At 47.4% G+C, this 13,135-nt stretch overlaps 1 protein-coding gene across 8 annotated transcripts in view; it reads left to right on the top strand.

Moving 5' to 3' along the window:
- The window catches only part of Ptpra (protein tyrosine phosphatase, receptor type A), a 102,578-nt gene extending 89,449 nt beyond the window's left edge, over positions 1-13,129 (top strand). For 4 of the 8 annotated variants that reach the window (XM_005365611.3, XM_013353185.2, XM_026788525.1 and 1 more), the window contains 4 exons: positions 2,713-2,838; positions 2,923-3,074; positions 5,568-5,703; positions 6,781-7,399. In XM_005365611.3, coding sequence (XP_005365668.1) covers positions 2,713-2,838; positions 2,923-3,074; positions 5,568-5,703; positions 6,781-6,855 — 489 coding nt within the window. In that variant the 3' untranslated portion in view covers positions 6,856-7,399. The other 4 variants (XM_026788529.1, XM_026788528.1, XM_026788530.1 and 1 more) reach the window with 4 other exon arrangements.
- The last annotated feature ends 6 nt before the right edge of the window (positions 13,130-13,135 follow it).

Genomic DNA, 13,135 nt, shown 5'->3' with positions numbered 1-13,135 from the left:
CACTTTCCTGACATGGTGAGGTACAGACATGTGGGACATTAGTGATGCCTCCTGTGCATCCTGCCAGCATAGGGCCTCACCTCAGGTAGCCTGACATCACTCTGTCTGTGTCCTGCCCAAACCTTAGTTCTTCATTTGGTAGCCAAGCATTGCCTTTTTGAAAATTATAAATGTACTCATGTCACTCCTTATCTTAAAGTCCTGCTTGAGTTTGTAGAGATCTTACTAAAAATACCCGTGTGTGTACAATTTAGGAGTGTGGAGTGGTGACAAATAGTTCCCAAACTTGGGTTCTCCCCTCCCTCACCTCACTTGTTTGTTTATAGGCCAGATCTCATGTGTCTCAGGATGAGCTCTATAGACAGAAGTTTCTGCTCTGCCCAGTCCTGTAGCCATTCAGTCCCAAATAAACACACGGAGGTTTATATTAATTGACAGTTTGGCCTATTGCTCAGGTTTTTTACTAAATAGTTCTTACAACTCAAATTAACCCATAATTCTTATCTATATTTAGCCACGTGGTTTGGTACCTTTTCTCAGTAAGGGATTCTCATATTGCTTTCTCTGCGTCTGGCAGGTGACTGTGTCTCTGCCTTTCTTCTTCCCAGAATTCTCCTAATCTAGGCATCCCGCCTATACTTCCTCCCTGGCTACTGACCAATCAGCATTTTATTAAACCAGTAAAGTGACAAACTTTACAGAGCACAAGAGCATCACCTCACAGCAAGCCTCAGGCCGCTGTAAAGCCAAGGGTAACCTGAATTTTTGATTTCCTGCCCTGCCTGTGGAGTTCTGGGGTTACGAGTGTACACCACCATGACTAGCTTTTTTTCTGCTAGGGAATAAGCCCAGGGCTTCAAACACACTCTGGGGACGGGGAAATTAGATTTCCTAATGCTGGAATTCTGGGAATGTGCGCCATTCCTGGCCTGTCCCAGTCTTACTTCACTCTTCTGCTCTCCACGTCTTCATTGTGTCCTCTGTCGGCCTCCACCAGCTGTGTTTTCATATCTCCATCCCAGCAAGATCCCTAGGTATTTTTAGCCTGGGCCTCCTCCTAGATTCTTGTTGTTCTGCTTTGTTGGGTTTTTTTGAGACAGGATTTCTCTGTTTAGCTTTGGAGCCTGTCCTGGAACTTGCTTTGTAGACTAGGCTGGCCTTGAACTCACTGAGATCCTCCTACCTCTGCGTCCCAAGTGCTGGGATTAAAGGCGTGCACAACCACTACCCAGCTCCCTAGATTCCTTAGGCTCATGTTTTACCCCCTAAGAAAGGTCCTTGCCCCTTGAATCAGAGCAGAGTCACCCCAGTAGACCCCTGATCTGAAGCTCCCCTTTGCCTTCTGTCAACTCCCAGCAGCCACTAAAATGCAGCTGCTGTAACAACTGTCACCATCACCTCCCACAACCAAGAGGCCGCCTCTAATAGATCCTCTTTCTCTAGGAGCATTTAACTTTGTTTCTTTCATGCTGATCTCTGATTTTTTATTGTTGTTGTTGAGCCCACATAGAGAGCTAAATGAATGAAGAATCCTTTTACTTTCACCAAGTGAGGAATGCCTAAGTGAAGATAATCCCCTTACATCAGTCTCACCCTATAATAATGCCTCTTCTTAACATCCATTAAATCCTACTCCCATCAAGCTGCCAGATTTATTTCAATGAGCGCACCTTACCCACTTCCCTGTAATAGCTTTTGTCATCTTAAAGCTGATCGTATAGCATGAGTCTGCCCCCCAGGTCAGTCAGAACCAAATGAAACCATTTTAACCCATTACTCCCATTAGCCAGCTGGAAGAGGCTTCATTTTTGCTGTTTCCATCCCCCTCCTAACCTTACCTTGACAGGGCCTCTATCTTCTGCCCTCTACCCCTGTAAGTAACTGATTTGATGACCTAAAAGCTGCTAGGTATAGTCTTGAGTACCTATTTATTGGTTGGATGATTGGTTGTTTGGGTTTTTTGAGACAGATCTTACTGTGTACCCCAAGCCAGCCTTGAATTCACAGTCCTCTTTGCCTCTGCCTCCTGAGTGCATGAGCTACCATACCTAGCCCTTGATATCTAATTCTCTTATAACATCTGATGGTACTGGCTTGTTCTGCCTGCTAACAAAGATAGAAATGCTCAAGCTAGGGGCTGGAGAGATGGCTCAGTGGTTAAGAGCATTGCCTGCTCTTCCAAAGGTCCTGAGTTCAATTCCCGGCAACCACATGGTGGCTCACAACCATCTGTAATGAGTTCTGGTGCCCTCTTCTGGCCTGCAGACATACACACAAACAGACTATTGTATCCATAATGAATAAATAAATATATATATAAAAAAGAAATGTTCAAGCTAACAACCTTCAGGTGTTCCTCTAACTATTGCACACTAAAGGGCTAAGAGGACGCTGAGGGCCCAGCATGGTAGTACACACCTTTATTCACTTGGGAGACAGAAGGATAGATTTCTGTGAGTTTCAAGGCCAACCTGATGTGCTTAATGAGTTCCAGGCCAGCCAGAGCTACACAGTAAGACCCAGGCACACAGGTTGTGCACATACATGCATACATGCAAACAAAACAATCATACATAAATAAATCTAAAAATAAATGACAGAAGAAAAGGTCCCTTGCTGTGAGGATCCAAGCTACTTTGGGTAATCCTGCTGCTCTACCACACATAGTATTCTGGCCCCTGCCCTCACACACCTGCCCATTTGTTTCTGCAGGAGAAGTGTGCCCAGTACTGGCCATCTGATGGCCTGGTATCCTATGGAGACATCACAGTTGAGCTGAAGAAGGAGGAGGAGTGTGAGAGCTACACTGTCCGAGACCTCCTAGTCACCAACACCAGGGTAAGATGGGATGTGTACTGGGTGGAGCTGCTCCTGTGGAAAAGCAAGGCTTCCACTGTTTCCCTGACCTCCCTTCTTCCAAAGGAGAACAAGAGTCGACAGATCCGACAGTTCCACTTCCATGGCTGGCCTGAGGTGGGCATCCCCAGTGACGGGAAGGGCATGATCAACATCATTGCAGCCGTGCAGAAGCAGCAGCAGCAGTCCGGGAACCATCCCATCACCGTGCACTGCAGGTACTACTGACCCCTATCCTTAGAAACCTGGAGAGGTGGGTGTGGGGTCTGACGGTGAGTTTGGTCAGACCATGAGGAGAGACAGAGAGACAGTGCTGCTGAGCAGCATCGTGGCATTTGATAATCCATACGACTGGGTAATCAGCATGGACTTTGGAGTCTGAATTGTGTGCATGTGCTGAGGAAGTGCCGATATTCAGATCTTGAGAAAAGCATGGGGCAGTGATGCATTCAGGGGAGCAGCAAGAGAGGCCAACACTGGAGAGATGGTTCAGAGGTTAAGAACACTGGCTGCTCTTTCAGAGGTCCTGAGTTCAATTCCCAGCAACCATATGATGAGGCACAGCCATCTGTAATGAGATCTGGTGCCCTCTACTGGCCTACAGGCATACATGCATGCAGAACACTCTATACATCAATAATAAATAAATCTTTAGGGGAAAAAAAATCAGTGAAACTGAGAACAGAGGCAAGGTCAAGGATGCCTCCCAGGTTTGAGTCCAAATCAGTAGTAACCTTGACATAACCAACAAGAGAACAATGATAAGAAGTGACTCGTAGTCAGATGGAGTTTTAGGGGGAAAATAATGATGGGCTGTGGTATAGTAGAGTACTTGGCCAGCATGCTCAAGGCCCTGAGAAATCCCTAGCACCCTCAGGGGGAAAAAAGTTTATCCTGAGGTATGCCCTTAAAGGTGAAGTCTCATCAGGCATGGTGCACACAGTTAATCCCAGCACTCAGGAAGCAGAACTAGACAGATCTTTCTGTAAGTTGAGGACCAGCCTGGTCTACCTAGTGAGTTCCAGGCTGACTAGAGCTATGTAGTGAGACCTCTCAAAAGATTTGCCCCTACTTAGCTTTTTGCACCACATAAACCAAGCATGTTGGCACATGACCTGTGATCCCAGCACTCAGGAGGTAGAGACTGGAGGTTTAGAAGTTCAAGGTTATCTTTGAATATATAGCAAATCAGCTTAAAAAAAAAAAAGTATATCAGTACTAACTTCCAAGTTCTTCTCTTCCCATTCCAGTTATACTATGAACAGTGTGTGTGTGTGTGTCTGTCGTGTGTGTGTGTCTGTCTGTCTGTCTGTCTGTCATTCTGATACTCCATTGCAGCTCCCCTCATCTGGATTACATATGTGGTCTCAAGATGGCTGGAGACATTGGCTTTCACACTGGACACAAGCCTCTCATCTCTATGACATGCTTTAATAGCTTCTCTTGTGGTTTTCATCCTCGTGAGCGATTCCTTCTCTGTGCTGTTTCTACCACATCTGTGGCCCAGGCTCTGACTCCCAGTTCAGCAGACAGTGCTTTTCGGTAGCATCTGCGCTCCTTTGCTCATGATGTCCATTGACAAATCTCGGTCACTGCTCAAGCTCTCCAGATGGTCTGCTGGTGAAAGCACTTGCCGTGCAGGCCTGAGAACCCATGTAAAGTCAGCTGCGGCATCCCTGCATCTCCAGCAGTGAGATAGGATACTGAGCTCTCAGGCCAGGCAGCCTGGTGCTGACTGTCAGTGGTAGAAACAAGACAGAATCAGCCCCAACAAGGTGAAAGGCAAAAACCAGCTTCTGAGAGTTGTCTTCTAACCTCCGTGTTATGTGTGCCCTCATACCCTGCAGCCCATTCACTCACATTTACCTCATACACAAATAAATACAGGATTTTACAAAAAGAATCAGTACGATGAGACTACTCCTGCCTAAACTCCCAACAGGGGCCCAGTGTGATGTGAGGTCTCCTTGCTAGTCAGTCTGTCATACCCAGCATTCTCCTGGGCTCTAATCCATCCCTACCGTTCTCCCTCCCCTTCTGCACCAGATAGAGGTACATCGTTTCAGCACCCTCCTCCTCCAAGGCTTGTTCTCAGCCAGCCAGAGTGTGTCACTGTCACTGTGGTGTTGCTTTCAGAGAGCCTTCCTTGAGCATCCTGCCTGGAGCTCTGTTTCCCCTTCTTTTTGTTTATTGCATATCTTATTGTCTAGGACTGCTGAGTTCACAGCCCATGTCATAGAGCTGTCTGGTAAGAGAATCAGCCGGTAATGTTGGACAAAGTGGATTATATCAAGATGGAAGTTTGAATCCCTTAGAAAGAACGGGAAGGAATCGACAAATACAAGTGCAGAAAATCTGACTCGGCAGTCAGTGAAGACAGCCTAGTCAGTGAAGGTAGACAGTAAGCAGTCAGGCTGGCAGGGTAGTGAAAGTTGTCACCACAGCCCCACAAAGCACACCCTTAGTGCACACAGGAATGGCAGCAGGATCCATCAGTCACCTCTCCAGAGCTTTGCTCTCATAAAACTCCAGGCTGAGAGGGCAGAGATGAACTTGGGTCTCCTGTTCCACTGACACCTTCCCCTGGCAGCTCCATGGATGACTCATCTTCCCAGAACCAGCCTCAGCCTGCATCTGCTCCTCACTACCCTTCCCCTCAGGATAGACAGCTACAGACAGCAGGTGTGGTAAGTGTGTCTGCTCTGTTTCAGCGCCGGGGCAGGACGGACAGGGACCTTTTGTGCCTTGAGCACAGTCCTGGAGCGTGTGAAAGCTGAAGGAATTTTGGATGTCTTCCAAACTGTCAAGAGCCTGCGGCTACAGAGACCACACATGGTCCAGACACTGGTACGTTGCACGTCTTTCTGTGACTAAACTAACCACAGCTCTTCCCTGTCAGGAGCGAGCCTTCAGAGCAAGCCCCTTAGTCAGAAGACAGGAAGTGCCTTGGGAAGCAGGGTCAGAGTGGGAGCACAGCCTGTTACCCAGAAGAATAGAGGATCAGTGGGCAACAGCACTTGTTCTCCAAGCATGCAAACCTGAGTTCAAATCCCTAACACCCACCTAAAAGGCTGGGCATGGCTCTCTGTATCTGTAACCCCAGCACTGAGACCAGACACAGGCGGATTCCAAAAGCTCACTGGCCAGCCAGCCAAGCTGAAACAGTCATCTTCTAGTTCAGACCTTTCTCAAGGGGATAGGTGAGAGCAATTGAGGAAAATGCCCTACTTGATGCTCAGGCCTATGGGTGCACAACCACACCTGAATACCCACGTGCACATGTGCAAAGGAATGCCTGAATAACCCCCAGGCTTTGTACTCTGCTTTGGGTTCTGGTGGGAAGGAGTGGGCAGGAGTGCCTGCCTGTTCACTAGGCCCCTCCTGTTCAGAGGTCTGACTCTTGACAGTCTGTATATCCGCAAAGATTTTTCCGAATCTTGTGGGGCTAGAAAGGTTTGAGGGGAAACAGGAGTTTTAGGAGATCTGAGAGGAGAGGAAGCTTTCAGAGTTAGAATTTATCTCAGCCTGACAGCCTGAGCCAGCTGAGGGCCACCTGAGATGCTGCATGTTCGGCCTCACATGCTTCCATCTGACTGAAGGACCTAGGACTGTCCTCACATGTCTGCTCAGCTGTCTGTAAATCCACTGTGGTCCACAAACATTTTTCTCTCAGTTTTCCATTTCAAAAACTGGGTCCGTTAGGCCATGGTGGTGGTGCACACCTTTATTCCCAGCACTCAGGAGCGGAAGCAAGTAGATCTCTGTGAGTTCTGGGCCAGCCTGGTGTATACAAGGAGTTCCAAGCCAGCCAAGGATACATAGTGAGATTTCCAAATTAAAAAGCAGGCAGGGGTCCATTAGAAACTGGTCTTCAGCAGTCCCTTTGGTGATGAGTTTTCCTCCCTGTCTCTGCTTGTTCTTCAGGAACAGTATGAATTCTGCTACAAGGTGGTGCAAGAGTACATCGATGCCTTCTCAGACTATGCCAACTTCAAGTAACAGGTGACACGGCCCACAGACAGGAGAATTGCCTTTAATATTTTGTAATATTCTGTTTTGTTAATATACCCAAATTGTATATATCTTATAACTGTTTTAGAAATGGCACATAGGCTTCTATTACCTATTAGGTGGAGATTTTGTATGTAAATGTGTTAGCACTGATAGTCTTTTTTCCAGTGTTTTATTGGGGAATTAAATAGTGTGATATTTGGATTGATATCATGAAATCCTCAGCCTGGAAATTGGGCTGGATTATTCTTTTGCTTTAAACATCTTTTCCTAAAGAAGACAAACATAAAACTCATTCCAGGTAGCTCGGTGCCAACTAAAACAAAGCACAAAGTTCTCAGAGCTCTTGAGGAAATGGTCATCTCACTGTCCCCACGCAGACCTCTCCCTCCCTGTACTGTAAATATCCGTCCCCTCCAGTCCACCCTTGTCTCCCACCATATCCCAGCATGGGGCATAGTGAGACCAGAGCGGTATCTCTGGCACCACACTAGGGATCATCAGGTAATAAAAACTTTTGATTCCCTGAGGAGATGCTGGTCCCTTTGTCTTGGGCAGGGCAGCCTTATTGGACTGGGGCTCTCCTGGGCTAGAGCAACCCTGTCTTTCAGTCCCCTGGCCCACTGTTCTGTCAAGTGCAGTCATCCCAGCCACCAACCAGCTTTGCTCCCCAGGATGGATTAGGTTCTCACTGGGTTTCTCTAAGGGAAACACCAGGAGCAGAGGAGCTGGTGCGAACTTGAGCAGAGGCCAGTGTGGCCTCTCTAGAGTTTCTCTCCAGAATATGTCTTCAGTTGTTTTCTGGAGATGTAGTTACTTCTGTGTGTAGGTGTGGGCACACATGCCACAGCAATACTACTGTTCAGGAGTTGGGTCTCCTCTCAGCTTGCTGTTGAGCAGGGCAGATTAGTCACCCTCCTTGCTGTGGCAAGGCGCCATGACCAAGGCAACTTATAGACGAAAGTATTCAATGTGGGCCTCACAGTTCCAGGGGAGAGTCTATGACCGACTGTCGTGGTGGAGCACGCAGTAGGCAGGCGGGAATGGTGGAAGCAGTATCTGAGCGCCCACATCTACCAGCACGAGGCGGAGAGAGATATACTAGGAATGTCATGGGTTTTTGAAACCTCAAAGCCCAGCCCCAGTGACCCCTGCTAATCCTTTTCAAACAGTTCCACAACTGAGGACCAAGTATTTGAACATAGGAGCCTTTAAGGGCCATTTTCATCTTTTTTGTTTGTTTGGTTTTTGGGTTTTTTATTTTTTTGTTTTTGATAGAGAACTGGACTGGGATTATAGACAGTGCTAGAACCTAGGCCTATGGCTGTCCAGGGCTGTTTTGGAAGTAAGACCTTGCCACTACATCTATCTTTTTGTTTTCTCTTTCTTTGTTTTGCTTTTTGAGACAGGATCTCAACTGTGTAGCCTGGAATGACATGAAACTCGCTCTGTAGACCAGGCTGGCTTTGACCTCACAGAGATCCACCTACCTCTGCCTCCCAAGCTGTAATTAAAAGTATGCATCACCATGCCCTGCCGGTTCCTCCATTTTCTGATGCCAATATTCCGAGGATGTAATTGTCATTCCCATGATGAGAGGTAGGCCACTGCTACCAGTGTGGGACAGGAAGGAGCTCAGAGCAAGCAGCTTCATTTTCACAAACAGAAGCACAAGTTACACTTTCACTGACTGCAACCCAGGCGTGTAGCTGCCTGGGGATATTTTGGAAATCTAGCCTTCACTTGCACTGGCAAGGGTGGCAGATTTTTCCCCACACCTCCCAGCATCACAAGCAGGTTCTCAGCGCAGCAGGTGTTCCTGCAGTCACAGAGGGCACAGATGGAGAGTGGGCGTGCCCTCCACTCCTCAGAGGCTTCCACAGGCGCCCTAGTATGTTCCACAGTGGCACATTCAGAAGTAAATGCTTTTTGGGCTGCTTGGAGGGGGGACCTTAACTAAACCCAAGGGGTGCTGAGAATTTGGGTGAGTAGAAAGGAAAGGTCAGAGCTGGGTAGTGGTGGCTCACGGATCTCTGAGTTCAAGACCAGCATGGTCTCTGTAGAGTTCCAGGACAGTCAAGGATACAAAAATAAAAGGAAAGATAGGAATGAAAGGTCTGTTGAAGCCATCAGGGGCCTTCAAATCCAGACAGGGTTGTGAAAAGGAAACCTACTTGTGTACTAGATATTTATAATATTGACATAAAGGAAGAAATGTGGGGTAGAGAGACAGCTCAGTGGTTAAGAACACTTGTTGCTCTTGCAGAGGACGTGGGATCTGTTCCCAGTACTCACGTGATGGCTCAGAACCATCTAGTTCCAGGGGATTCTTCTGATTTCCTTGGGCACTGGTCAAGCAAATGATACACATACATACATGTAGGCAAAACACTTATAAATAAGCCTAAAAAAATATTTAGACTGGGCATAGTGGCAAAGTGCCTTTAAACCCAGCACTTGGAATCAGAGGCAGGTGGATATCTGTGGGCTCAGGGGCAGCCTGGTCTGCATAGTTCCAGGACAGCCAGAGCTACAGAGTGAGACCTTGTCTAGGAAAAAAAAAAAAGAGTAGATTAAAAAATTTTTTTTTTAGTCGGGCATGATGACACAGTGCATACCTCTAATCCCAGCACTCGGGAGGCAGAGGCAGATAGATTTCTATGAGTTTGAGGCCAGCCTGGTCTACAATGCAAGATCCAGGACTGCCAAAGTTAGGGCTGTTGCAGAGAAGACCCTGTCTCAAAAAATCAAAGCGATGGGGCTGGAGAGATGGCTCAGAGGTTAAGAGCATTGCCTGCTCTTCCAAAGGTCCTGAGTTCAATTCCCAGCAACCACATGGTGGCTCACAACCATCTGTAATAAGGTCTGTTGCCCTCTTCCGGCCTTCAGGCATACATGTAGACAGAATATTGTATACATAATAAATAAATAAATAAATAAATAAATAAATAAATAAATATATTTTTTAAAAAACGACAAAAAAATTTTCAAGAGGAAGAGAAAGATGTATGGGAGGAATCCCAGAATACTTGGAGAGCTAAGACAGACCGCAGAGCAGCTCTACAGTGTGGGTGTAAGTCCTCTAGTGATTCTGTCTCTCTAGGGCTGGAGCTCTAAAGGGCCTCCAGTACCTTAGAGCCTTGGTGTGACCAAGTCCAACAGTGGAGGAGAATGGCTGTGGGTCAGCAAGCCCGCAGTAAATACAGCACTAAATATCATGTCAGTAACAGCTATCCCGTCTACCTTGTCTTGCCGAGGCTAGTCTTGAGCGGGGCATGCTGGAGTGTTCTGGATAGTGCAGCTGAGCAAATGTTAAACACACCTGCTTGCCAATAGCTGTCTTCCAGTAGGGATGACCTCAACTCTTTGCTCCCCTTCCGTAGATTTAGCCCTCAGCCTTTCCTTCACTTTTCTTTTTTAACCAGGGCTTCAATCGCACGAGGGACTCCTGTATGTCCAAAGGAAAATGTGTCTCACATAGCACAACCGTATGGAAAGAGAAAGAGTGACCAATTCATCCATGACACTCTGGCAGATGAGCTACAGCTGGGTCGGGGAGGGGTCGGAATGGAAGTGAGCATTCCAGCCTCCAGCACTGCCTAGAGCCCTACCTCTTAGACCCTACTTCATTGACTCCACTTTGTCACCACTGCCCCCCAGGTCACCTGCCATTGAAGGCAGGTGACATTGAGGAGAAAAGTGAGCACATTTTTAAAAAATGTAAATAGAATTGGTGCACAATCTGCACAAAACAGGGTGATTATAAGTTCTTTAAATTTACTGCAGTGTCCAGGTCAAGGGACGAAACTGGCACTTGGTGTTTCTCAGACCTTAGGAGGTGTTGTTAGAATCCAAAGCGTTAAGTTGGAGATGCCGCTCAGTTGACAGGATGCCTGCTTAGTGTGTGCAAAGTCCTGCATTTAACTTCCTGCACTGCATGAGCTGGTCATGGTGGTAACACATACAAGAGGTGGAACAAAGAGGCTCAGAAGTTCAAGAAAGCCTCTATTAAGAAAAGAAAAAGATTTCAAAAAAAAGTTCCTTGTGGATCTGTTTCCAACATGTCTATATGGTAACTTATCTCTGTTAGTAGAGTTGAAAAGTTCAGGGAAAGGGCTCTGCCTCCCTTTTGACCACCTTGTAGCCATTTTGAGTTTTTGAATATTTTTTAGTGTATGCCATAGAATACATGTATGGAGATCAGAGAATAATTTGCAGGAATTGGTTCTTTCCTCCACCATGTGGCTTCCAGGGATTGAACTCACGTCCTCAAACTTGACAGCAAGTGCCTTTGCTCATCTTGCAGATTTACCATTTTAATATTTTTAATGTGTTATATGCACGCATACATGTGAGTTTCCCTCAGAAGCCAGAAGAGAGTATTGTGTCCCTGGGAAATGAAGTTACAGGGATTTGAGCTGTCTGATGTGGATGCTGGGAATATTTAACCTCACTACAGGGCCATCTCCAGTGCCATTGTGATTTTTGTTTCAACCTCAGATCCCTTCTATCTATTGCTGTGACAAGGCGTTATGACTATGGCAACTCTCATAAAGGGTAGCATTTAATTGTGGTGGCTTGCTTACAGTTCAGAGGTTCAGTCCAGTATCATCATGGCAGGATATGGCGGCGTGCAGGCAGACATCGTGCTGGAGAGGGAGCCCAGAGGTCTACATCTCGCACAGGCAAAGGAAGTAGACTGAGACCTCAAAGCACGCCTCCACAGTGGCACACTTCCTCCAGCAAAGGCACACCTTCTAATAGTGCCACTCCCTTTGGGGTCCTTTCAGATCGCCACACCTAGGAAGATCTGAGGCGGGGAAGCATTTGTCTGATGACCTTAAAATCCAGCAGCAGCTTCACATATGTTCACGGAAGTGGATGTTGTGAGAGGGGTTTGAGTAGCAGCCTGCACCTCCTGTTTCAAGATGTCACTGCACCATGGCTTGGTTGGCACACAAGCCTAGCACTCAGGAGACGGATTCAGGAGTATTACCACAAGTTCAAGACCAGCTTGGGCTAAGTTGCAACTATAAGGCCATCAAGTAGGACCCTGTTTAGGTTTTTATTTGTTTTCAAGATGTCACTGGATTTGACACCAGAGGAAATGGCGCTCCTGGTCATTAAATCCTAGAGTCGTCCTGCAGCGACCCAACGACACCTCCCCCATAATCTACCCCAACAATGCTATCTATTCCTGTCCTTGCCGCCTAGAAATACTTCTGTCACCACTGCACACCAGTCCACATCACCACAGGCCACTGGGACAGGGAGCAGAGAGCCTGCCCCCTCGTCCTCTAGCTGCAGCCAATCAAAATGTCTGCGCACTGCTCATCCATTTTAGGCCTAATATCTCTGTTCTCCGCACTTACACTTAGGAAACCCCCAAGAGAAGTGTGGGTGGGCGTGGCCATCTGAGGACTTCAGCACTAACCAGGTTAGGGGGTGTCTAGGAAATGTCTTGCATCCAGAAATGCTTTCTTGGCCCAGACTCAAATTGTCTGAGGTGCCAGTTGGCTAGGGTGACCCTGAAAAAGATGTGGTCTTTTGATCACACACCTTTGATCCCTGCACTTAGGAGGCAGTAGCAGGTGGACCTCTGTGAACCTGATCTACATTGTGAGCTCCAAGCCACCAGAGTATGTAGTGAGGCTTCTCTCAAAGACGGGGAGGGATGGGCTATGTGTGGAAATGCGGGCCTCCTGGCCTTCAGAGCAGCCCTGCAGGGGCCAGCTCCATGCTAGAGTGGTGGTAGTACCCTCAAGGGCACAGCAGTGATCTCATGGCTGGCACCCTCAAGGAAAGCAAGACTCCAGCTCACCCCAGGACTCCAGAATACCTTCTGGCATCAAATGGGCAGTAGGTCCCCTAAGCCTGAGAGTAAGACAGTGCTATCTGGGACTCCTCCACCAGAACTGGGCCTGGAAGTTGACAGTGGGATGTAGGCAGCCTTTGTTGTGAGAAAATGTCAGCTACTGAAGCCAGCCCAGGCTACTCATCGCCTTCCAAGTACTGTGGACAGACAGGACCATGGCCTGTTATTCTCTGCAGAATTTGCTGTTGACGGTACTTGAAGAGACTCTAGCCCACTGGTTTTGGCTGGCTTTGTCCTTCCCCCTCCCCCATTCCCTCCACCTAGCTAAAAAACCATTAGATTACATCCCTAAAGCTAAGCCATCAAGGTCTGTTCCCTTACCTGGACACTTTCTTATGTCAGATTCATTCCCAAGGGTGAGTACCAGAGTCCAGCAATCAAAAGCCTTTGGTT

The sequence above is a fragment of the Microtus ochrogaster genome, unplaced genomic scaffold, assembly GCF_000317375.1.
Source record: "Microtus ochrogaster isolate Prairie Vole_2 unplaced genomic scaffold, MicOch1.0 UNK3, whole genome shotgun sequence".
Taxonomy (NCBI): Eukaryota; Metazoa; Chordata; class Mammalia; order Rodentia; family Cricetidae; genus Microtus; species Microtus ochrogaster.
Note: the sequence above shows the minus strand (reverse complement) of the source record. Positions and strands in the feature narration are given on the sequence as shown.